Source organism: Pundamilia nyererei, unplaced genomic scaffold (genome assembly GCF_000239375.1).
Source record: "Pundamilia nyererei isolate P.nyererei 1_Seehausen unplaced genomic scaffold, PunNye1.0 scaffold00083, whole genome shotgun sequence".
NCBI classification, from domain to species: Eukaryota; Metazoa; Chordata; class Actinopteri; order Cichliformes; family Cichlidae; genus Pundamilia; species Pundamilia nyererei.
The window spans coordinates 1-25,737 of record NW_005187484.1 but is presented as its reverse complement, the minus strand read 5'-3'; the positions used below and the strand labels follow the sequence as shown (position 1 = coordinate 25,737).

At 40.5% G+C, this 25,737-nt stretch overlaps 1 protein-coding gene across 2 annotated transcripts; it reads right to left on the bottom strand.

Moving 5' to 3' along the window:
* Positions 1-3: 3 nt before the first annotated feature.
* Positions 4-22,950, bottom strand: tbcela (tubulin folding cofactor E-like a). 2 transcript variants are annotated; one of them, XM_005738289.1, is made up of 10 exons: positions 22,876-22,950; positions 21,477-21,547; positions 17,672-17,851; positions 15,725-15,864; positions 15,405-15,586; positions 11,542-11,798; positions 5,631-5,757; positions 5,362-5,478; positions 5,140-5,251; positions 4-3,005 (listed from the first exon to the last, which is right to left on the bottom strand). In XM_005738289.1, exons 3-10 carry the CDS (start codon positions 17,817-17,819, stop codon positions 2,799-2,801), a joined length of 1,290 nt encoding a protein of 429 aa, XP_005738346.1. In that variant the 5' UTR covers positions 17,820-17,851; positions 21,477-21,547; positions 22,876-22,950; the 3' UTR covers positions 4-2,798. The 2 variants fall into 2 exon arrangements, with proteins under 2 accessions (XP_005738346.1, XP_013767655.1); XM_013912201.1 differs by lacking the exon at positions 22,876-22,950 and adding an exon at positions 21,666-21,734.
* Positions 22,951-25,737: the final 2,787 nt, after the last annotated feature.

The following is a 25,737-nucleotide window of genomic DNA, read 5'->3' as shown; positions in this document are numbered from 1 at the left end:
CCATAATAGGTCCCCTTTAATATAATACAAAATTCCTTTAAGTGCAGTATTCCTTCAATCTGAGCAAGCAAAGTGATACTTTCTTCAAAAACACGTAAATTCAATACATAAATCACATGCTTACCATTACGTCACCAACCCTGCAACAATTATATATGACACAGTTTCAAATAATCACACACTAATCAGCACAGTCGAGCTCGATATTCCAGGCCAGACTTGGATGTTGGTGTCTTGGTGTGTGCTGGTTTCTATGGCTGTGGTTCATGCTACACTAACATTTATTCAGCACTAGTGTGATAATAAAATGGGCAGGGGAGGGGGTGCCTTATTCAAGTATACCAGTGGTATTACAAAATGAACTTATAGTTGGAAGGGAAAAGAAGGGTTTACATATTTGTTATAGACAGGGTAAAAAAAAGAAGAAGATCAAAGCGCATTGAGATGAGTCTTCTATAAGCAGTGGATGAGCCGGCGCAACAGACATTCATTCCCAAACAGCCACTAACTGTGAATATTTCATTTTGTGGCTGTAAATATAGCAGTAACACTGTCAGGAATCCAGCACTCTGCTAGGTTGCTTGCTATAGGAAAAATCAATGGCACCAAACATCTCACATCTACACTCTTCTAATACAAGATGAATGCTGCATATTAAAATCAATATAACTGTATATACATGAGCTATCTTTGGTGAAATTATATCTGTGTAGAATGGACTATAATGTAGAATACACTATATTATGGCAGATGAAGCACTAACATTGGAATATATCAGTATTTCACTGTATAGCGTTCACTTCAAAGTAGAACTATTGGCTTAATATCAGTATGAGCCCTTCTGACTGATATACGGGCATTTGCTGATGTTAGTGGCCAATACTTACACATTGTGTACTTCATATTTGTGTTGGCTAACTGTTCAAAAATAGTGTATCAAGGAGGTTGTTTTGTGTTTGTTTGTTTTTTTATTAAGATTTCTTTGTTTTCCAGACAGATGTGGAAATAAATATCTTCCTCCCCTCACCCTTAACCTGGCACGGTAGGTAGCTGCCTCTCTGTGATTTGCTTCTGCCAGATGTCTTTTCCTTCCTACCCACTGCCAAGTGCTTGCTCACAGAGGATTATGAGATCACTGAGGTTTTTCCTCTAATACAGTTGGGTCTTTAGTTCATAACATAAAGGTTCTTAAAGCAGGTATTGTTGCTAACTGGTTATATACAAAATAAATTGATTAGACTACATATCAAAAGAAGAAGTCAGCTATCGGCCAAACAGTCATTTTAAACACTGGTATAAATACCCAGTGGGTGCACTTAAATGCCTTCAAGTGAGATCAGCATCTGTTAAATAATGGTTGCTGATTATATATTCTTAAAAATCCAAATAAACTGTAAATAAATTATCCTGATTATGCATTTAAAGTTACATAAAAGTCATTCTTTGGGTGAAAAAAAAGCATGGAGCAGTGACAACATTGAATGCTGTGTCCTAAATGCAAAATTATAATTTCAAACTAATATCATCATGTAGGCCTACACAAAAGGGGGCCTGCTGAAGCAACGTTGCACCGTGGCCTGAATGTAATCAATAATATCTCAAATGCAGATGCTATGATGTCCTGATGACTCTTACCTTATGTCTTTTGTGTACTCTGGTCTGTGTGTGTGTCATTTCTTCCTGCACTGGCAGAACACACATCCAACCAAAAATACAGTGAAGCTTGTAGAAGGCAGCACATATAACATGACACAGCAACAGCTGCTCTGTGTGGGCAGCCGTGAGAGTGCACAGAGCACTATCAATGATAGGAAACGCAGTAGCAGCAGTTCTTAATCACTGACAAAGGAAAACATGGACTGGCAGAGAGTGTGCACTGTTGCTCCTGAAGCCATTTTGTTGCTAGGTGGTGTGCTTTATCTTTTCTCTCTGTTTTGCCTCGTGTTGCTTCATGTGGATGTTTGAGCTTCACTGTAGGGATGTTAAACAGAGCTAATCATCATCCAGTATAGAAGTGCCAAATCTGCTTATTACATTAGTTTCACACAGTGACATTCACGTCACTATGGCCTTTTGACTGAATGTCAAAAGTCTATAGTGAATGCGATTCAACAACCTAACTTAAGAAATTTGCCACATTAAACAAGGCACAAAAAACCCCACCTGACAACAAAATTGAGCTTAATCACCAGTCCTTCAGTTTACAGTGCTTTTGGTGCGAGCCTTCCTCTGCTCTTCCTCGTGTTGTGCCTCAGGTAAAAGTGCAGATGAGAGCAGTTCTTTTCCACTTGGTGGTACTGCCTGACTACCAATCAGTGTAACTTTTGCGACAAGTGGGCAAGCGAGTGATTTTGGAGACTTGCCTACGCAGGTGCTATAGTACATGCCGTGCGCTAAGAGACAGAGCTGCAGTGAAGCTTTGCTGGTCCAGCAGCGGCCCTCCCCTCCGCTGAAACTGCGAGCTGACTGCGAGGTGCTCTTCTCAGCCCGTTCTCAAGTGTGACACGTTTGTGCACTCGCTCCAGTGGTTCCCCCTCAGAGAAAGCTCAATTAAATAAAGACAGGATCCGCTGCATTCCCAGTGCTCACTTATATTTCAGAGGCACTCAGCAGCCATCTGTAGTCTACTAGTCTAGTCTCCTTGATGGTGCTCATATTGCTTTCATAATTTCTGTGTATGCCCTCTCTCAGTGGGCCACTGCTACTGTTCTATTTTCCAATTATTTTGCTGTATCAGTTAACCAATCAGAATTTTTTTTTTTTAATTCACTCTTGTCAGCCAGCAGGTCATCAGCTGTTCACTTAGTTTTGGGCACCACCAGTATTTCGTCACCATCTTGGATGCTGTAGGAGTGGAGAGCTCGCGTGTTGTACTTCATTTCCTCTGGACCGAAGGCACTGCCCTTGTCGATGTAGTAGAGCCTCATGCTGTTGGTAGACAGCTGGACCACTGTCGTGAGCTGCTTTTTCAGCTCAGCCACTGTCTGGTCCAAACGGATGCTCAGCTGGCACAAAGACAAACAATTTCTACGTTTGCGACTTTCAGAGTAACAGCAAGAGCACAGCAGATTAAAGTTAGGAGCCGTCTGTAGGTTGACAGCTATACTGTTAAAGTGAACCAACACAACCCAGGTCATGAACTCAAGAAACTGCAGTTCACGCTGTTACAAACAGTGTCGGGAAGGTTACTTTTAAAATATATTCCACTACAGATTACAGAATACATGCCCCAAAATGTATTTTGTAACGTATTCTGTTATGTTAATCAACGAGTGTAACGTATTCTGAATACTTTGGATTACTTAATGCTTTTTACAACTACATGAATTGCTGTGTGATTTATTACTTTTACTGAAGGATACTCTTCATACCAATACCAACTAGATTTTTAAATCTTAATATAAAATGAAAAACAGTAGGGTGGACATTGGGTAAGGCTGCGCTTTTTGCAGCGATCTCGTATAGAAAACTATTCCGTGCATATATAAAACGGCTCCGAACCGTAGTAAAGGGACCTCTGGCTTGTAGTTGAAAACAAGTTTTACTTTGTTGTCTGGGTCAACTTTGCTAGCGAGAGACAGAGAGATGTGTTCAAAGGCTGATCCAATGGAACTTATTGTTTCGGAGGAAAACACGAACACAGCGTACAGTCAAGCTTACTTACAACTGGGCTTGCCAGGCAGTCTTTTTGGCTGCAGTGGTTATTATTATATTTATATTCTTCCATCTCCCATTTCTGGTGGGTGACAACTTGTACTTTTTCTCCCTCCCTCAGACTCACAGACACATAACAGGTATGGCAGTCCATTCTCCCTGCAGCATGGACTGCACTGCCCATTAGGCTACATTCTTTAGGGCTATGCCTGTAACACTCTGCCTATTGCCTTCTTATTAAATAATTTTTGTGAATAATTTTTAAAAAATATTTCTCCATGTCATTTTGCGGGCCGCAAATAGTAGTGACATGGGCCACGAGACTGACACACAGGCATTAGAGCCTCTTAATGCTGGCTTTGTTTAGGAAAAAAGAGGGAGCATAGCCTAATATATGAAACAGGAAAAGACTGCCGTGTAATCCATTTATTTCAACAAAGTAACTGTATTCTGAATACCACCCTTTTAAACGGTAACTGTAACAGAATACAGTTACTCATATTTTGTATTTTAAATACGTAACAGCAGTACATGTATTCCGTTACTCCCTAACACTGGTTACGAACCAGAACACAGATAGTATTATATTAATCAGCATGAACACCGTGCTTTGACAATCTGCGCATAGACTAACTCTTTCATTTTTTTGTTTTAATAAAAGTAACTAAAAATCTACTTTTGACTGCTGCCTTAGCTCCACATATTTGATTTGCCAAATTTTTATGCCAGATGCTCATCCTGACACAACCCAAAGAGATTTGTGACATGAAGCAAAATAAACTAAAACAAATTGCACTAAAATGCTTTGCAGACCTGAAATATATAAGTATAAGTATATAATAAGCTGTGGGGTTGCCACTATCAGCAACTCCCTCTACATTACATGCAGCTGTGGGGTTTATTGGTAATATAAAAATACTGATTCAAGCACCTGTAAACTGTGACTGAAATGTCAGTGTTTGGGACAAAAATGCATATTTTTATATAAATTTCACTACGATTGTGTCTAATATATGTGCAATCTTTTGAAAATGTAGGATTTGCAAATAAATGTAAAACTATTTTTTTAAGGTTTTGTCGTTTTGAGTTTTTGTGGGCTTGAACAAACATGTGCACTGATTACATCATTGATAAAGTATACCCAAGCAAAATAAATCATCTCCAGGGTCCTTCACAGCAAAGGTATTTTAAAATGTTAAACTGGTGCTGATTGAAATATTAAAATTTTTTATAGTACTAGTTTTTAACACCGAGTTTTGCAAAATCTGTGTTAAGAGATTTCATCTACTTCTAAATGTCAAGTGCTTAGGCAGTAAGGGCAAAGTACAAAGGCACAAGTCATTTACTAAAGTGATTCACAGTGGTATGAGTAGTAGAGAAGGAAAAGAAAGCAACGGTTACATTTTATAACATTTTATAATTTCCAAAAGGTATTTTTCATTTGAGGATTCTCCAGAACAGCAGATTATTAAATGCCACACTGACCTGTTCTATTTTTTCCTCACAGTGAACCTCCACCTGGGCACGGCAGCGAGGTCGGAGGTCAATCTCAGCAAGTGGTTCAAGCTTGCCATACTTGTTTACGAGGGAATGGTATCTGAGGAGGAGAGCAGGGTGTGTCGTCTGTTTTAACAGCACTTACTGTAGCACACATAAACCAACACTCATACCACTGCTCATACAGTGTAAACAAGGGTGTGGGTGTACCTATAAGGCAGCTCCTCTTCAGGGTAGTCTAAGTAGTAACGGATGAAGAACCTCTCTGCGTCCTCTCTCTCACTGTCACTCACAGCACTGCCATTTAGCAGTGATACTGAGGGAAGCCTGAAGAGGAGATATGACATATTGTGCAGGTATCTGTTTATTGACCTTCTGCAGGTCAGAGTTCAGCTCAGATCTGTGGATTATTCAAGCTCTCATCAATGTCCTCTACTTGCTGTGAAGGATGTCATTTCTCTCTAATGTCACAGACTTACTGCGCTATCATGAGGCTGCGTCGCTCTGCATTGGTGTAGGCCTGCAGTAAGGGAATGCCCTGCAGGCGCACCTCCTCCAGCCTGGGGAAGAAGTTCAGCTTCTCTATATCTTCCCACTGGTTTAGACCTGACAGTGCACGTGCGCGCACCAGCACACACACAAACACAAACACACATAGATGTCATGTTTCAAGCTTGCACACCAAAAGGGGTGTGAAACTGCATATGTGATGAAAGTTGGACACTGTGCATGATTTTTATTTATTGAGGAAGCTGTGTGATAAATGCCATCAAGTGGAGTCAACTGAGTTGGGATCGGGGATGTAATGTTAAAATTAAGCCAGCTCACCAGACCTCTACAGTCTGGCTCTGTAGTAGCTACTCATGTCCACTTAAGACAGACAACCTGAGCCTACCTTACTTACAAGACATTATATATACAGTATAATATAACAGATGCAATATAATATCACACAAATAATCCTCCATCATATTACACAATATACATATAACATTATATCACTATATTTAAACATGATACTTCATGTTAGTTTTAAAATGGTCCTATTGTGCATTTCCCCATTTATATATCTACTATTACAATGATGGATATGCATATTTAACCTGGTCACAGTTTTAAATGGTGTGATCAGAGCACAAACAAATAGATCCTTTGAGCCAGACGCTCAAGCTCAGACTGCTGTAGCCTAAGCTTTTGTGCCTGACAGTTTTTCCTACCCTTAACTCTGCATGATGTCAATTACAAAGGAGTGTTCTACATTAGCTGATACTAGAACAGCTATATCTGCAGCTGAACCTTCAGAGGTCATGTATTGCAGGAAATCTAGTTGTCAGGTTTTGATAAGGAAGAACCCTGTGCATGTTCATCTATGCTCTCCTTTTTTTCCTCTTCTTTTTACCCAAAGAAGAATACGAGAGGGGTCATTAATAATTTTGGCTGCCTGTCTAAGGACCTGTTGGCTGAAAACCTGTGCAAGAGTTCTGACAGGCAGGCCAATAATTTTTGAGCACACTCATGCAGTGTCCTGCAGTCTGCTCCTGTTCTGAAGGCTGAGGGAGTGGAACCAGCAGGTAATGGAGACGGTCATGATGCTTTTCAGGAATACATAGTTAAAAAGTCATCATGATGGGTGTGCTGACTCCAAAGGAGCTGTTTCCTAAGGAGGTATAGCCGTTGGTGACACCTCCTGAGAATCTCCTCTGTGTTAGCAGAGAATTTCAGGAGGTTGTCAAAGATGGTTCCCAAGTATTTGTACTCCTCAACTACCTCCACTGGCTTCCCATGGATGGTGGTGGTGACTGAAGCAGCCAGATCCCTCTGCCTACTGGAGAAGGTCACCACCATCTCTTTGGTTTTGCTCACGTTCAGTTAAAGTTTGGAGCTGTCACACCACTCTACAAAATCCTGAAGAGCGGGTCCGTGGTGTTGTGAGGGGCCTGACAGCAGTGACAGGAGAACTGTGTCATCAGCATATTTCACCAGGTGACAGTTGGGCTGTGTGGATCTGCAGTCATCGGTGTAGATGATGAAGAGCAAGGGGGAGAGCACACAGCCCTGGGGGGAGCCAGTGGAGGTGGAACGGAGACCAGAAAAAGAGCTGTCGACCCGAACTTTCTGAGTCCTGTTGGTCAAAAAGTCCAATATCCACAGGATTAGCTGATCATCCAGGGGAAATCGGGAGGAAAGTTTAGTGGCCAGGATATGAGGCTGCAGAGTGTTGAACGCTGATGAAAAATCAGCAAACAGAAGTCTGGCGGAGGAGTCAGGGAGCTCCAGATGTTTGTGGATGGAGTCCAAGATGAAGACTTTTGCATCATCGATGCCTCTGCGTGCACGGTAAGCAAACTGAAGTGGGTCCATCAGGGGTTTTATGATCTTCTCCATGGCCTTCATTACCAGGGAGGTGAGGGCCATAGGACGAAGATCATTCAGAGACTTTGGGTTGTTTCTTTTGGGGATGGGCATGACTGTGGAGTGTTTCCACAGCTGGGGGATGGTGTGACTGTCAATTGAGTGTTGAAATGGAGTCCGGAACACACTTCCTAGTTCCCCTGCAAAGTGCCTCAGAACTTGACGGCTGATGTTGTCAGGGCCGGGTGAGCTCCTCTCCCTGGTCCTCCTGAGGGCTCTCACCACGTCCTCAGTCTTGAAGATAAGTGCAGAGCTGCCAGATTTGAGTGAGGATCTGCACTCCTCAAGCTGGGTGATATTGTCTGTTCAAACCTGGTGTAGAAAGTGTTGAGGTCATCAGGGAGGGAGGAGAGGTTGCTGCCCTCCACCTGGATGGTTCTGGAGGTGGTGACCACAGTATTCACAGACGCCATGGTTTTGAGGCCCTGCCTGGCTGAGCAGAGGTCCCCTGTGGTGATTTTTTTTTTTTACCCTGGTTCTGCCAGAGATCTATTCCTGTTAAAAGGGAATTTTTCCTCTCCACTGTCACCAAGTGCTTGCTCATAGGAAATTGAATTAGTGCAGGGGTTTTCTCTCATTGCTGGGTTTTTAGCTTACAATTAAAATCACCTTTAGGTGACTGTGATTGTGAACCAGTGCTATCTAAATAAAATTTAGAATAAACAAACAATAAAAAAGTACTATATATGCTGCCACTGCTGGTGTGCAGCAGCAGTGGCACTAGTAGGAGGAGGGGGGCTTGTTAAGTTTCTGTAGATAAAACAGGAAAAAAAGTTAATGGAGTCTGATTAGACTAGTGACAGTGCACAAATTAATAATGCTAAACTAGATTTCTCCTAGAGCATGGGAAATATATACGTGTTGATTCTTGGTACTCTCATGTGGTCTAGCTAACAATGCTAATTACCTTAGCACATATATGAGAATTTCCATTTTATTTCCATTATTTTCCATAATGTTATATAGTACCTGTGTGTCATGAACGTAGAAGTAATCCATTAAAAATACACAGGGGACCAGTTTGTGGAAGCCACAAACCCTATGAAACCCTTGGCCATCTCTCAGTGCGCTTCATGATGTAGTAACCTGAAATGGTTTTCACTTCACCAGTGTGCCTTGTCAGGGTTCATTTGTAGAATTTCTTGCCTTCTTAATGTGGATGGGACTATCAGTTGTGCTGTGCAGAAATTACAAGCTAACAGTACCTCAGATTAGAGCAGGGGTGGGCAACTCCAGGCCTCAAGGGTCAGTGCAGGTTTTAGATGGGTCCTTGATCCAACACAGATGATATAAATGGCTAAATTACCTCCTCAACATGTCTTGAAGTTTTCCAGAGGCTTGGTAATGAAGTCATCATGTGATTCAGGTGTGTTGACCTAGGGTGATATCTAAAACCTGCAGGACACCGGCCCTCGAGGCTTGGAATTGCCCACCTCTGGATTAGAGCCTAGAAAATGCCACACAGTTCCAGTAGCAGACACATCTCTACATTAACTGTTCAGAGGAGACTGTGCGAATCTGGCTTTTATGGTCAAATAGCTGCTAAGAAAGCACTACTTAGGAAAATCAATGAGCAGAAGAGATTTGTTTGGGCCAAGAAACAAAAGGAGTGAACATTAGACCAGTATAAATCAGTGATTTGGTCTGATGCGTCTAAATTTGAGATCTTTGGTTCCACCTGCCATGCCTTTGTGTGACGCAGATAAGGTGAATGGATGGTCTCTACATGCATGTCCCACCCTGAAGCATGTGATGAGGTAGAGATGTAATGGTGTGGGGATATTTTGCTGGTGACACTGTTGGGGATTTATTCAAAATTGAAGGCACACTGAACCCCCATGGCTACCACGGCATCCAGCAATGACATGCCATCCCATCCGGTTTGCATTTAGTTGGACCATCATTTATTTTTCAACAGGACAACGACCCCAAACACACCTTCAAGCTGTGTAACAGCTATTTGACCAAGACGGAGAGTGATGGTCGCATGTCTGTGAAGGTTCTCAGTCATCCAGGTCATCATAGTCTAAGAAGCTTGGAAAGAAAAGCGTCTGGACCTCTTTAGGTTTCTTGAAGACGTTTCACCTCTCATCCGAGAAGCTTCTTCAGTTCTAATTCAGTTCAATTTTATTTATATAGCGCCAAATCACAACAAGAGTTGCCTCAAGGTGCTTTATATTGTACAGTGGATCCTACAGTAATAGATACAGAGAAAAACCCAACAATCATATGACCCCCCTATGAGCAAGCACTTTGGCGACAGTGGGAAGGAAAACTCTCTTTTAAGAGGAAGAAACCTCTGGCAGAACCAGGCTCAGGGAGGGGTGGGGCCATCTGCTGTGACCGGTTGGGGCGAGAGAAGGAAAACAGGATAAAGACATGCTGTGGAAGAGAGACAGCATGTATTTATGGAATGAGTTCAAAGAGCAATTGGTGGAGAGTCCCAGATTTTAAGCTCTATGGGAGTATCCCCAAAAGAATCATAGAACCCCTATTGATCCTGATACTTAATCACACGAGCCAAGGTGCAAAAACAGGTGTGGGTCATAATCAGCCAAGGTTTCCGGTGAACCCATTGTGAAAGCTAGCCCATCCTATCATGTGATTTACTGAGGTCACAAGGTGCCAGATGTGAGTGGGTGTTAAGGCATCTGGAAAGGGATCTCAAAACTGGATTATTAGTAGCAGACAATTGGTGTCAAAATCCACTTCCTCTGTTCAAAGATGGTCATTCACAGTGGACATAGCTTCTTTCATTCCTCTTTCAAACCATCTCTCTTCTCTGTCCAAAATAGGAACATTGGCATGCTTGAAAGAGTGACCTTTGTCCTTTGGATGCAGATGAATAGCTGAGTCTTGTCCCGTTGAGGTGGCTCTTCCAAGAGACAAGTTGCCTTCAACATAGAGTCCAGACGCTTTTCTTTCCGAGAAGATGCATCCAAACCTTTGACTGATAGCGTAAAACAGATGTAGGCACCTGTCATATTGACAGATGAGGTAGAAGTGAACTGACAGCTCACCTTAAAAACTCCGGAGTTTTTGAGGTGACTCAGGAGTAAGAACATACCATGAAATATTTAATTGCCTTCTATCAGTTTTTCATTTCTGATTTACTGCCAAGTATTGATATTATTTAAATATGTAAAATATTGTGTGTACAAAAATGTTTATATAACATATAAGCTAACTTGCATCTGAATTCATATTGTTGATCCCTCCTTTTTCTCTCCATAAAAAAAACAACAACAAAACCTCATGAGCCTTTTTATAATAATAATAATAATAATAATAATAATGGATTGGATTTATATAGTGCTTTTCAAGGCACCCAAAGCGCTTTACAATACCACTATTCATTCACTCTCGCATTCACACACTGGTGGAGGCAAGCTACGGTTGTACTATGACACAAAGGAAGTTTGGGTTTTGCTGATGAAAAACCTGCTGCTTAAAATCCTGACAATCCTTGCTGCCTTGTCATTTCTTCTTTCAAGCCACTTCTAAAACACCCTAAATAATGGAAGCTGGACTTTTTGAATGCTACATTTTAAGAATTAAGGGATAAATATGACCCATAATGGCTTGTTCCTTGCCTCAGGCGTAGGAGATATAACTAATGGATGGACTGCAGTCAATATAAGCATGTCTTTGTTTTTGGGGTTTTTTTCCTCTGAAAAGAACTCTAAAAATAGACTCAGGACTGATAATCTCCAAATAGAAACAATTCCTGAGATAAAAGCTGACACATGGATAAATCTGTTTTAATAAACTACAAAGCCTGTAGGATTCAGTGCTATCTTTACTCATGCTAATTTTATCAGTTGTTACCCAACTGACTGCTGCACACTAAGCTATGAACAGGAACATTTCAGCATTCCCTTCTGAAATGACCCTATCATAGCTAACCACTCACCAAGTATAAATAGTCCCATGTCTAAAACTAACACACAGAACAAGCTGGGAATGGAATGCACTTACCTGAGTTGTGCAGGTTGATGCTGCGTAGTTTGGGGAAGAGCCTTTGCAGGATATCCTTGCTGTCCTGGATGGAGGACAAGTTGTTGTTTGCCATAACCAGAGTGTCCAGACAGGGGAACATGGAGCCAAACTTGCGGACCTCGGCCCAGTCCTTGAGGCAGTTGTCGGTGATGTGAAGAAGGCGCAGGGTGGAGCAGGCCATGCTGGAGGAACTCACACTGCTGTACTCATTATGGCACAGAAACAACTCCTCCAGCCTGCACAACAACAAGGAGAGAGCATTCAGTCACAACCTTTTCAATAAAGACCTACATAAAGCCCTGCTCTACTCCAGAATTTCACAGATTACTACATGGCATATAGTTGTCTATACTGTGCTAAACTACACTACAGTGGAATTGATTATACTGTACTATAGTATGTTGTGTTCTATCGTATGTTGTACTATAGTGTGCAATATATACTCACGGGCCACTTCATTAGGTACACCTGTTCAACTCCTTGTTAGGACAATATTCTAATCAGCCAATCATATTGCAGCAACTCAGTGCAGTTAGGCATGTAGACATGGTCGGTACGGTGACGATTCACTTTGATTGTGTCATGGTTCTCAATAAATACCACATGAGCTAGTCTGAGTATTTCAGAAACTGGTGATCTAATGGGATTTTCCTGCACAACTATCTCAAAGAATGGTCTGAGAGAAAATATCCAAAGAGCTGCAGTTCTCTGTGAAATAATAGTCACTTATTACAACCAAGGTATACAGAAGAGCATCTCTTGAAGCAGAAGGCTGCAATTTGCACAGGCTCACCAAAATTAGACAACACAAAATTGGGAAAACATTGCCTGCTCTGAAGAGCCTTGATTTCTGCTGCAGCATTTGGATATTGATGGCTTCTGATGGCTGACTCCAGGAGGATAACATTCAATGTCACAAAGCTCACATCATCTCAAACTGGTTTCTAGAATATGAAAGTAAGTTTACTGTACTCATACCGCCTCTACAGTTACCAAATCTTAATCTAAGAAAGCACCTTTGGAATGTGGTGGAATGGGAGATTCCCTGTGCAGCCAATGAATCTCAGTCCGTGCTGAATTCAAACCATGAAGGTGAGAGCAAACATGGCTGTAATCCAGAACTATCAGGGTGTACCTAATAAAGTGTCTTTTGATTGTATACTGTCTATGATGTAAGGCAAGGCAAGGCAAGTTTATTTGTATAGCACAATTCAACAACAAGGTGATTCAAAGTGTTTTACAGAGACATTAGAAACAAGAACAAATAAAAAGCATGATTTAAAATTGATTAAAACAAGCAAAAAACTAACTAACTAATTAACAAACAAACAAAACAGTATATAAAATCAAAACAGATAAAATCAGAACAGTAGATAAAATCAGTAGTTAAATGTAAGTTTTGAAATTTAAGCTTAAAAGTGTGGATTTGGTGCTTTATTCAAATGCAGCTGAGAACAGGTGAGTCTTCAACCTGGATTTAAATAAACTGAGTGTTTCAGCTGATCTGAGGCTTTCTGGGAGTTTGTTCCAGATATAAGGAGCATAAAAGCTGAATGCAGCTTCTCCGTGTCTGGTTCTGACTCTGGGAACTGATAAAAGACCGGATCCAGATGACCTGAGGGATCTGGAAGGTTCATACTGGGTCAGGAGGTCATTGATGTATTTTGGTCCTAAACCATTCAGAGCTTTATAGACCAGCATCAGAACTTTAAAGTCTATCCTCTGACGGACAGGCAGCCAGTGTAAAGACCTCAGAGCTGGACTGATGTGGTCCACTTTTTTGGTCTTAGTGAGGACTCGAGCAGCAGAGTTCTGAATGAGCTGTAGTTGTCTGACTGATTTTTTAGGTAGACCTGTAAAGATGCTGTTACAGTAATCAAGCCTACTAAAGATGAATGCATGGACTAGTTTTTCCAGGTCCTGTTGAGACATCAGATCTTTTATCCTTGAAATATTCTTGAGGTGATAGTAAGCTGACTTTGTTATTGTCTTAATGTGTTTTTCTAAGTTTAGGTCTGCATCCATCACTACACCCAAATTTCTCGCCTGGTTTGTGGTTTTTAGATGTATAGATTGAAGTTCTCTGGTGACCTGTAATCGTTTTTCTTTGGCGCCAAAGACCTCAGTTTTTGTTTTTGTTTAGCTGGAGAAAATTGTGGCACAACCAGTCATTGATTTCCTCAATGCATTTACCAAGAGCCTGTACAGGGCCTCGGTCTCCTGGTGACATTGTGATATATATTTGTGTGTCATCTGCATAGCTGTGATAGTTTATTTTGTTGTTGTTTATAATCTGTGCCAGTGGGAGCATGTAGATGTTAAACAGAAGGGGTCCCAAGATGGAACCTTGGGGAACTCCACATGTGATACTTGTCTGCTCAGATGTGAAGTTACCTATTGATACAAAGTATTTCCTGTTTTCTAAGTATGTTTTGAACCAGTTTAGTACAGTTCCTGAAAGACCTGTCCAGTTCTCCAGTCGTTTGAGTAATATGTTGTGGTCAACTGTATCAAATGCTGCACTGAGATCCAGTAAAACTAGGACTGACATTTTTCCACTGTCTGTATTCAGACATATGTCATTAAACACTTTGGTCACAGCGGTTTCAGTGCTGTGGTTCTGTCTAAAACCTGACTGGAAGGCATTGTAGCAATTATTCTGTTTTAAGAAGTAACTGAGCTGTTGTACCATGTTGTCTACTAGTCATGGTCCTGGGTTGTTTGAGCTAGTGTTTGAGTTTTTGAATTCTGGTTCCTTTCATCTTAATTATGTGCTTCATTTATTTTTCATCAGCATATTTCGTTTTGTTCCTAGACCCTGGTTGCTTCAGAGTTTAGTTCTCTCTCGGTGTTCCTCTTGGCTCAAGTCTCCCATATTTCAAGTTCATGTCTGTGTTTTCCCCATGTAGCTATCTCACTTCCTACTTTGTTTTAATAGTTAGTTGCTCCTTGTACCTTACTTTTAGTTTCTCTTCCTTTGTCTTCCCTTCTGTCTCATCATGTCCTTTCAGCCTCGTTGTCCACAGCTGTCTCCAAACCCCCAATTCTCCTTCTGTTTATATAGATTTTACTGTCCTCTCATTAACCCTCTCCAGAGTGTCTGGTCAGCTCACCCCAGTGTTTTCCCAGGCTTTATATTTCAGTTGTTACAGTTTTCAGTTCCCTTTTTGAAAAACCGGCCAACAGTGTGAATGAACAGCTCGCCCTGTGTTGAATTCTGTCCATCTGAGATTCTGCACATCGTTCCTCATCTAGACAAATTAATTCAATACTGCACTTCAAATGTTGTTTATCATATGCACAAAACTATGTATTCATTGTACCTGGAAATTTTCTATTCTTCCATTATCACCTTTTACATTCCTACACAAAGAAAATAAAACTCAAAAAAGCTTATCTTATATTGAATCTTAGTTATGCATTGGTTATCTAGTGCACTATTTGGAGGCAAAGATGAGAAAAAAAATTTAATTAGTTTTTTCTTTTATGTCTTTTAGTTCTTTTATTGAGGTGCTCACACTTGCTGATGATCAATTAATATATATGCATTTGATTAACAGCACATAGCATACTTACCCTCTTAATTCCTATGGAAGCAGTAAGGCTGTACTTTCTTCTATCTTGAAATAAACTAAAACATGGAAGCACGGCTCATGGAGTAAGTAAGAAAATATGTTTGTTATCATTTGGTTAAGTTGCCATCGTCAAATGCATTCAGTGATTTATCAGTGTTAGTTATGGATAAGGAAGGTGTTGTGCTAGTCATAGTGAGATGAAGTGAAATAAAGCAATGCTGTGTGTGCTTGGAGTTACACCCAGCTTAGGATAGCTGTTCTTCTTACTCTGGTATTTCTCGAGTGAGCAGCAGCACAGTGTCCCAGGACACCTGAGTGTTGTTGAGGACAAGGCGCCGCACGCTGGAGAAGGCTTCAGCCCACCGTGGCTCAAGGGTCATTCCTGCCAGCGGGTTTGAGCTCAGGTTGAGGAACTCCAGGTTGGGGATGTTAGAAACAATTTTACTAATCTGAAAAAGGACAGTAGCATCTTTCTTAAATACACTTGGTGCTGTCGTCAACAGTATCACCACAGGTTAAAGCCTTAAACGAGAAAAGTGATTTCCTAAAACAAAAAAATGTTACTGTCAGAAAACCAGGGACTGCACCTCATGCCAATCCTGCAGCTTGTTGTGAGACAGGTCCAGCTCCATGACATGAGCACAGAAGGCAGCAATCTCAGCCTGGTCTCCTGACCTGCTGATCCCACAGCTATTCAAAACCAGCACACTAGGCAGGTTCAGACGGTCTAAGAGGAAGGATTGAATTATTAAGAATTATTAAGAATTAATACTTACTCCATGTATGCTGATGCTCCAAACAAAAGAACGTGAAATTTTAAACATTTCCCAAAATAACCGCTAAGTATTGTGTTGTATCCTTGGATCATGTCCTTTCAGTTGTGGGTCGAGTTCAATCACACACAGTTTACCTTCGAGAGGGGAAAAAAAACCCCATTCCTAGATAAAGATTTTCAAAACCAACAAACTTTATAAGCAGCTTTTATCAGCTCTGGTGACTATATACGTGCAGTTTTTGTGTCCTGTAACCACTGACATTTTTTGTATTTTACAGAGTTTCAAAATAAAGGTCCAAACAAAGTGCCTTGTGGCTGCTGAATGTGAAGGCTTGCTTCAAGAAGGACTTTGGCTAGATTTATTCATGTTACATTATTATTTTAAAACTAGATGTCTAGTTAGGTGCTTGAATATTTTGTACAGTGAAAAATGCCTCGCTGTGGTAGTGAGTGCCACAATCCCAAAGTTTATTATACTCACTGACATTTCTTTGTTTATTAGTGAATCATTACCCTTATTTCACTTCATATGCTGAATTATTATTGTTTCTATGAAAATCATCAAATATCAGTCATTCTCCGGGAAAAAATGAAAATCTTCCAGAGAATCCTTCTGTAAACAGAAAAATCCTTTGGATTTCTTGCTTTAGCTGGTGTGTAAACGGAGAAGTTCTAAGAATAACCCAGTTACCACAGAAATTCAATTTCAGGATCCCAGGAAAGTCCACAGTTAAGAAATATTCAAAAGGCCTGAGTCAGATGTTTGGATTTCCCGAGATCCCACACTTCAGATCAAAAGCCAATCTACAGGGCTAGAAAATGCAGCTAACCCAAAGTGCATAAAATTATAGTTAATATTTAACCAATGCTGGCTCCAAGAGCAATTCAATCCCGACACACTGCCAGATTCAAATGGTAAATGGTAAATGGCCTGTATTTATATAGCGCTTTACTAGTCCCTAAGGACCCCAAAGCGCTTTACATATCCAGTCATCCACCCATTCACACACACATTCACACACTGGTGATGGCAAGCTACATTGTAGCCACAGCCACCCTGGGGCGCACTGACAGAGGCGAGGCTGCCGGACACTGGCGCCACCGGGCCCTCTGACCACCACCAGTAGGCAACGGGTGAAGTGTCTTGCCCAAGGACACAACGACCGAGACTGTCCAAGCCGGGGCTCGAACTGGCAACCTTCCGATTACAAGGCGAACTTCCAACTCTTGAGCCACGATCGCCCCAAAATGAACAACAAAAGCACAAGTAAAACTTTTGCATGAGTATTAATAAGTGAAATTCTAGTATTTCACTGTTACTTTCCCTAATCGCCTGGACGCTAATCTGATACTTAGCACTAATTAGCAGATCTCTGCCTGTGTGTAGTGCATGTACAGTTTATAGTCGCAACTTGCTAATCAAACTTGCTAATATAAGCAGATAACCTCACTACCTCTTCTCATCCAAAAATGGTAACTTCCAGCTTAAATGTGGAGTCACTTTGCCTGCATCTATCTTTTATATATAGTTTGTAGCTCAGACATCGCCAAAATTCTTCTGAAGGAGTTATCAGTTTCTAGCTAAATTAACATGAAAACATAAAGGAAACGAAATGACAGCATTTTTAATACTAGGTCTATGAGTTCACTGTCGTGGTGATGACACTGAATAAAGTGCTCGTTATCACTTGGAAGTGCTAAAATGTGACAAAGGGACCCGTTGGCCTTTTCAGTTGCCCAATAGTTCTCCTTGGCTCACCTTTCATAGGGGAACCTTGAGGACCTCCAGTGGACACTACTACCACCCCCATACCAGGCCCTCTGCGGTATGGGAAGTTCTCTGGGCTATACTTTTCACTGATCACCTCCACAAAGGTACGGCCATCGTTATCCTCTGGTGGCTCCATAGCTCCTTCCTGGTGCGCAGCCTCCCCTTCAGCTGCCCCACAAACAAAGCAAACACTCCCAGCGATTAGCTGCAAGCATATGCATATTTTAACCAGCCATTGCTACAACACACACTTATTTTTATTCACTGATTCATATATAAGTATTTCTGAATAACCACTACATCATTTGACCTATAAAACATGAAACATGTGTAACAGGGTCATAAATCACATTGTTATAATTACACAAAATGTGTTCTAAACCCCCAAACTGCTCCTTTTATACCTGACTTTTAGGACCTCCAAGCCTGTAGTTGTATTCATTAGAGCCCCTCCTCATTCTTTTTTTCTTCTTTGGTGCAATACTATAAATACAGTGTACCCCTTTTGCCTCTCCCCTTTTTCTACAATTCCCCTGTGGGAGAGGTGGGTGTCATTTCTTTCCAACACCTTAAAACACACATAATTCATATTTAGCCACCCTGATGTTTATGACTGCGATGTTAGTTCAGTTATTGTCATTATTAAGCCTGTTTTTGTAAGATGTTATAAGAGTGTAGTATGTGTGTATCATAAATGTGTTTTAGGCGCCATAAATGCTAGCATGAATATATACTCCTTGCTAGCTTGGGAGCTGTGGTGGGTTGAGCTAACCCTCTTCCCCACTGTTTGTATTTGGTCTAGGAGCTGGAGTGGGCAAATTATTTACTTGGAGGTCTTTCTTTCTTTTACCTTTTTTATCAGGTATGTCGGATTTCATGTTGTTGTTTTATGTCAAATATGTTACGTGTAAATGCATATTTTATGTTTAATGTAAAAATAAATGCCAGCCCTTTTTCTACAATTCCCCTGTGGGAGAGGAGCTGGAGTGGGCAAATTATTTACTTGGAGGTCTTTCTTTCTTTTACCTTTTTTATCAGACACAACGCAGAATCACACCGGTTACACATGCACAAAGTAACATAGTGAAGTGTTCTTGTTTTGGTGCTGAATTTACAGGCACACAAAAATGAGGCAAAATTCTGATATTCCAGGAGCTGAAATCAGAAAATCTTTTACTTTGGTGTCATGAAAAAATGTATTACTCATCAAAAAATAAATAAATAAATCTATTAACTAGATAATTATTGCAGCTCTGGTCCAGACTGGCTTATACAATAAATTCCATGGATTTTTAGAAGGTGACTGGAAGCTGGACTTAAAGCTTAGTAATAGTGTGAAGAAGCTTTAATAACCTGAACAAGCTATCATAACTAACAGAAATCAAAAGATGCAGCTGCCTAGATTCATAATAATGTAATGTAACAATGTACACTGCAGCCACAGCGTTATCTCTACTGAAATGAAAACCTAAAACAGATCTTGGGTAATGTTACCATAAAAATCCACATAAACTGAAGAAAAAGTACAAATTAAATTGGTGGTAATATGGTAATTCACTCATACACACTCAGACATCTGAAAACCCTTTTTTAAATATTACATTTATACAAACTACCTATGCAGCAAAGCAATCACTGTGAGAAATGCACAATTCAATTCAATCAAAACACAGCGCCAAATCACAACAACAGTCGCCTCAAGGTCCTTTCTATTGTAAGGAAGACCCTTCACTAATACATACAGAGAAAAACCCAACAATCATATGACCCCCTATGAGCAAGCACTTTGGCGACAGTGGGAAGGAAAAATTCCCTTTTAACAGGAAGAAACCTCTGGCAGAACCAGGCTCAGGGAGGGGCGGCCATCTGCTGCGACTAGCTGGGGAGAGAGAAGGATGGCAGGATAAAAGACATGATGGGGAAGAGAGCCAGAGATTAATTCAATAGCTGACAACACCAGACTGAAGGTATTCAGTTATATTCAAGGAGCTTATATTTGAACTTAGTGCGCTGCACTTAGGTGGCAAGAAAACCAGCAAAGCCATCCGAGTTACAAAAGACACAGCCAGAATAAACCAAACACACAGAGCCAGAACATGGAGGAGCAGTTAGAAACAGGAGGGAGATTAAATTAGCAGATGAAGACACCAGAATTCATAAATAAGGTGTGCTGGATTATAAGGGGCACTGTCGATTTTTCAGAAAATCAAAGGATTTTAAGAGCGACTTATTTTCCGAAAAACACGGTAATAAGAAATTCCACATCACTGAAGTTGCACAATTTTTACAAACCAATTCTGATTCATGTCTTTCATTCAATGATCCGCTTTCGCCCTTCTCATTCTCTGTCGCTGCCATGCTTTTTCTGCCATGTGTGTATGAAAACAACGGCACCGCAGATGAATGTTTTACCCATATTCTATCATGATATTTCATTTTCTTATCATTCCCTAACATCATACCGGTATTACCGTGAACGGTATGATATGGCCCAATCCTAAAATACACAATAAAAGGCTGAGACATACACAAAGAACAAAAATACAAAAGAAAAGAAAAATCTAATTAACAACAGAGAACAAAACCAGTAACTGCAGAAAAGCAGTAAATGCCTACAGTCACATGATGTAAATGAAAGAACAATTGCCATTTTTAAATTTTTGCTAACCAGATTACCTCTGCAATTGCCTTGCAACTGAAGGTGGTTGCCCAGAGTTTTCAGGTTTTAAATGCTTGTGTAAAAAAGACCCAAACACCAGCTTTTCCTTGTTTCGCTGAGTTACCTGTAATATTTTTGCTTGTGTCACTGAGCAATTAATACAACAGTTAAAGATTAGACAAGAACTTTGACAGTTTGTTGGCTAATTTTCTCTCAACTAATTGTTTTAACTAACAGATATCAGATGTGATCAAATCATTAACCAAGCAATTACCATATCATATCTATAGCCACAGATTTATTAGTGGAGTGCAATGGATTCAAGCTCCAGACACAATAGAAGCTCAGCTGTCTTCTTGCTCTTGACTGACAAACACCAGTCCAATAACATCCTATCGAGAAATTCCACAAGCAGTTCTGCCACTCAGTGAAACTTCCTCACATCACATTTCAACTATTTATCTTCAATTTTACTAGAACCACAACATAATCACGTTGAACATGACAGGCTCACAACTGTTCACATCTCCTTAATGACACAAATGTATCCAGGCGGACAAACATCTATATTTCTTGAGTTACAAAATGACAATTAGATGACAGGACACAAGCAGGTTTCCTCCTCTCTTTATCAGCAGAGCACAGAGACATTGACCAGTTTAAATGTCCTTGGATTTGCCCAAAAAAGAGGAACAAGAAGGCAGACTATTTCTGCTGAACTTTTTAAAATTAGAAAAAAGACTGTTTCTGCTGAACGTTTAAAATTAGAAAAAGAAAAAGTAAAGAAGTGCTTTCTTGATCTCACTCAGCACTCAAGGCTTGGAGGGCAGAGCCTCACTGTGGAATCTGCACAAGGGAAGCATAAATTATGTAGTGGATTAGACAAAATAAAAAAATAAAAGGCTACTGTTACAATATCTTATTTGTCAAAAAAGGGCTGTAGTAAATTGCAGTAAAGGATGAAATCAATTTGTTACTGTCCAGATAATAAATCAAGACATTTGTTACAATGGTGTGGTTTGTTTTTACTGACCTAAGACAAATAAATACCACAGCAGATGTGTGTTTGAACCAGTGACCTGATTAGAGGAATTCAGAACCATACCTGAATTGTTAAAACAGACAGCGTCTTACCTGAAGCGATGTCTGCCTTAATCTGACCACGATTGCTGCTCGCCGTCTTCTTTTGCTTTTGTACCGATGGCCTGTCAAAGAAACCAAGAAAAGCCTTATTCATTTTCAGTCCACTGTATTATTCCATTTCCATACTGAAACTATGACAGCCTTTGGGACAGGCACTGTGACTTAATCAGCAGGTCTTACTCCAGAGTGGCTGGTGGGGCTGACGGATGACTGCAAAAAAATGCGGGTTCCTCTTTGGTCAGGGGGTGGGATTTGTTTCAGACTATCCAGAACAGGAAGGACTGGTAGGTCATTCACCACATAGAGAGCAAACAAGGCCAAAGGTCAATTCTGCCTCGTCAGGCAGTATCAATAAAAGAGAAAGAGACGGGAGAACAGAAGCACTCCCAACCAGTACCACTGGATGTGAGTAGTGGTAGAAGCTGAGGTCTCTCTTAGTATTTACTTAAGTAATAAAGTAGTTTTAATGTACTTGTACTTTGTTAAAAATATTTCTATATTAACCTGCTTTCTACTTGTACTTTACTGTATTCTGGGTGCAAATATTGTTCTTTGGAGGCCACACCATTTATTTTGTACCATCATCATTTTATTCCTGAACTCAATAAATAATCGGGGTAAAAGTCATAAATCTAAATATTTGCGATCTAAATAAATATTAATATTTAGATTTACAGTGTATTTTTGTAATACGGGTTTCAGCACATTTCTAAGCAAAGTCTTTTTTTAGTTCTTGGTTCCATCTCTGTCCATCCATTAAAAAAAAAGCCATTGTGTGTGATTGAACGTGAAGCTATTGAACATTCGGCGTAAACACTTTTGACAAAGCATTAATATTCACAGCGATCCAGACTTATTACAATCAATTTTCAATTCTCACAACATACATAACAATACTAAAAGTTGCTTCTTTAATATGGTATCATCTTATCTTCTTCAGATGGATTTAAGCCGATGTAATGAATGCGGATTATTGATTGGGCAAATGTGTTACATTAATCTTATTACACTACAAATAGGCCGAAAAGGCACTTACACTTCAAAATTGAGAGATATTCGAATAGAATTTGGCCTGTCCACCAATGCGTAAAGCTAGCCCAGTACAGAACACAACAACATCCCTTTCCGTTCTAGCACAAACTTAAAGAAATCAGCGAAACAGCTGCTGAACAATGAGCGCGAACTGTGTGCCGCTGACAGCCTGGGAGCAGACAGTGTCCAGTCCGGGCTCAACATCACAGTGACCCCCCCAGCAGCAGCTCGGTGGAGCCGGACATGGACAACAGAAGGCAGCGACACAAACACACACTGAACAATCGCCTGCACAGTGACAGCCTGCTCACACATCGAGCCAGGACCGCATAACTCACAATCTCCTGATTCTGCCTACCTTTAACGTCTACTTTGAAATCCCCCTTGTTGATGAAAACAAACCAGCTGTCAGTTTGCTCTCCCCTAACTACCGGAAGTGACGTAGCTCGATAGCTGAAAATACGTTTTTTCCCCTGTTTAACTCAATAATTTTGGGGGGTGATAAAATATTTGCTTGACATCATTTGTATTTTTGAACGTTTTTTTCCGGGATGGGATTAAATGAGAAAAAAATACATAAAAAATAAAACCGGAGGTACCCAGTGTAGTGATCTATGATGTCACTGAGTTTTTACCAATGACTGTATTGGTTTTTACTGCTGCTGCTGCTGCTGCTGCTGATTGTTGGTGTCTTGTTTCCCGTGCAGATGATCTTGTGCAGATGCTGTCTTTTCCTATGATGTTACTATGATGGCAGACATGTTGTCACAGCAGGTGTAACTTAAATGGTGGCTACATTTAGCTCAGCTGAGCAGAGTTTCATGAAATAAGAAACCCATGTCAAACAGCAAAGTTCACTGATACTGTCTGAATGGGACAAGCAATAAATGTGATTATGAATGTGACTTTAGACCACCACTGAATGCTTTCTTGTATCCCTGCCACACACACAGTGTTGTGATCTCACTCAACTGCATTTTGTGCACACACAGATACATGGATCAGTTTAGGGGAGGCAAAAAGAAAAAGTAAGGCTAGGTCTGCTTTTTTAAACCACTACTTTTAGAGTTTATGGAGGCTGTTGCTTGTTAACTAATGTTAAGAAAATGTTACTGAATTTCCTGATTGAAACTGTTATACTGAACGCGACTGACAGAAATTCAAGGTTCAAGGTTCAAGGTCCTTTATTTGTCACATGCATAGTTATACAAGTATAACACACAGTGAAATGTAGCCTGACACGCTCCTCGACATGTGCAAAAATGGGGGGGGTAGAGGAAGAACATTATATATATATACACATATAGTATATACACTGGGTGAATGTGCAGTAGTAGCAGCAAGCAGGTGAATTCTGTACATTAATATGAATAGATATCTGACTATTTTACAGGATAGACAATATAAACATATTTAAAATTAAAGGAATTGAAATGTACATTGTGCCTTGGTTTAGTGTCTGGAAGAGTCCTGTCTCAGTCAATTATAGATGATGTGAGAGGGCGGGTGTGTGTGTTTAGGGCACGGATGGCTTGGGGATAGAAGCTCCTCTTGAGTCTCTCTGTCCTTGCCCGGAAGATGCGGAACCTTCTACCAGCTTGCAGAAGTTGGAACAGTTTGTTGCCAGGATGGGACGGGTCCTTCAGTATCTGCGCTGCTCTAGTCCGGCATCTCCTGGTGTAGGTGTCCTGAAGCGGGGGGAGAGCAATCCTGCAGCAGCGTTCTGCTGTACGGATCACTCTCTGGAGAGCTTTTTGGTCCTTCACACAGCTGTTCCCGAACCACGATGTCATGTTCTGTGTGAGGATGCTCTCCACAGCGCCTGTATAGAAAATCCTGAGGATCTTTGGAGAGACCCTGAACTTCCTCAGTTGTCGTAGGTGATACAGGCGCTGCCTAGCTTTTTTGGTCTGGACCTGAATGTGGGCGGCCCATGTCAGGTCTGAGGAGATGTGGACACCAAGATACTTGAAGGACTGCACCCTCTCCACTGGAGCTCCATTGATGATAATGGGCTTGTAGTCTCTGTGCTGACCCCTTCTGAAGTCCACCACCAGCTCCTTGGTCTTGCTGACGTTCAGCTGGAGGTGGTTGTCCTGGCACCATGATGCCAGATTCTTCACTTCATCCATGTAGGCCGCCTCATCGTTGTTGGAGAGGCGTCAGCAAACTTCACAATGGTGTTGGACATGACATGTTTCAAAAGTAAACAAAGAAATCTTGCTGGGACATGTGAGCTATTATTAATTGAAATATACTTTATTTTATTTTATTTATCAGTAGCTATCTCCCCAGTCAAAAGAAATAAAAGCACCTGGATATCAGAACAATTTCAACTCTCACATCTGGAACCAGGCAAACACAAAAAAAAGCACAGAAGAGTGAGGCGTGTCTACATGTCTACATGTCAAAATCTGAGAGCCTCAGTCATTGAGTATATGAGTACCTGATGCCTAATTTTTCTATTTTGCTTTTCATAAGTACAGATATTTGCATCATGAAATGGTGCAGGAAAGGTACAAACTGGGGCATAAAAATGATCATAATGCAGGGAAACTAATGATCACTTTTTCCACCTCCTTCTCTGTACAATTAAACACATTTATGCTTGCAAACAGATATGTAGTTCGATGCAGCCTCTGTATTATCACAGGGCAGTTACATCTTCTAGCCTTCGTTTATGAAGGCAGAAGCTCTTTGCAAATTAAGAATCTCTGAAATCCTTAAAATTAGAACTCACTGAATTTCCAAAGGTTTTGAAGTACTTTGTTTGGTGTTAATTTCTGATAACATTTTATGATTTCCTAAAAACCTCATCTGACTGGTTGTTGGCCCTCATCTAAAAAAACCCCCATTACATTAAAAAACAAATAATTTTCTAAAAAGCGTAGTGCAGTTTCTTTTTTTCTTTTTTTCAAAGACTGAGCAAGTTTAGCTGCGTAGCATTTAGTCATATTTAAGGTTCTACAAGAGAGAAAAGTATTCTAGTTCACACTGCATTTAGTTTCTCTACAAAATGATGGAAGACTGTCTCCTTCAGTTCTGAAATAAGTCCAAAATATCTTTGGTCCATAGATAAAAAGAATTAACAAAACTATACTAAATCATATTCACAGTGTTACTAACATAAAAGTAAAGCAGGGTGATAGAAGTCAAAGGAGCTTGCAAAGAAAAGCGTCTGGACTTCTTTAAGTTGCTTGAAGACGTTTCACCTCTCATC

Excerpts from the sequence above, each read along its gene's own strand:
- tbcela (XM_005738289.1), bottom strand. The coding sequence starts at position 17,819 with ATGGAGCCACCAGAGGATAACGATGGCCGTACCTTTGTGGAGGTGATC. Across the intron at positions 15,587-15,724 it reads AGCTGCAGGATTGGCATGAG|ATTAGTAAAATTGTTTCTAA; the intron begins GTGCAGTCCCTG and ends GTCCTTTTTCAG. Across the intron at positions 5,252-5,361 it reads GAAGAGGAGCTGCCTTATAG|ATACCATTCCCTCGTAAACA; the intron begins GTACACCCACAC and ends TCTCCTCCTCAG.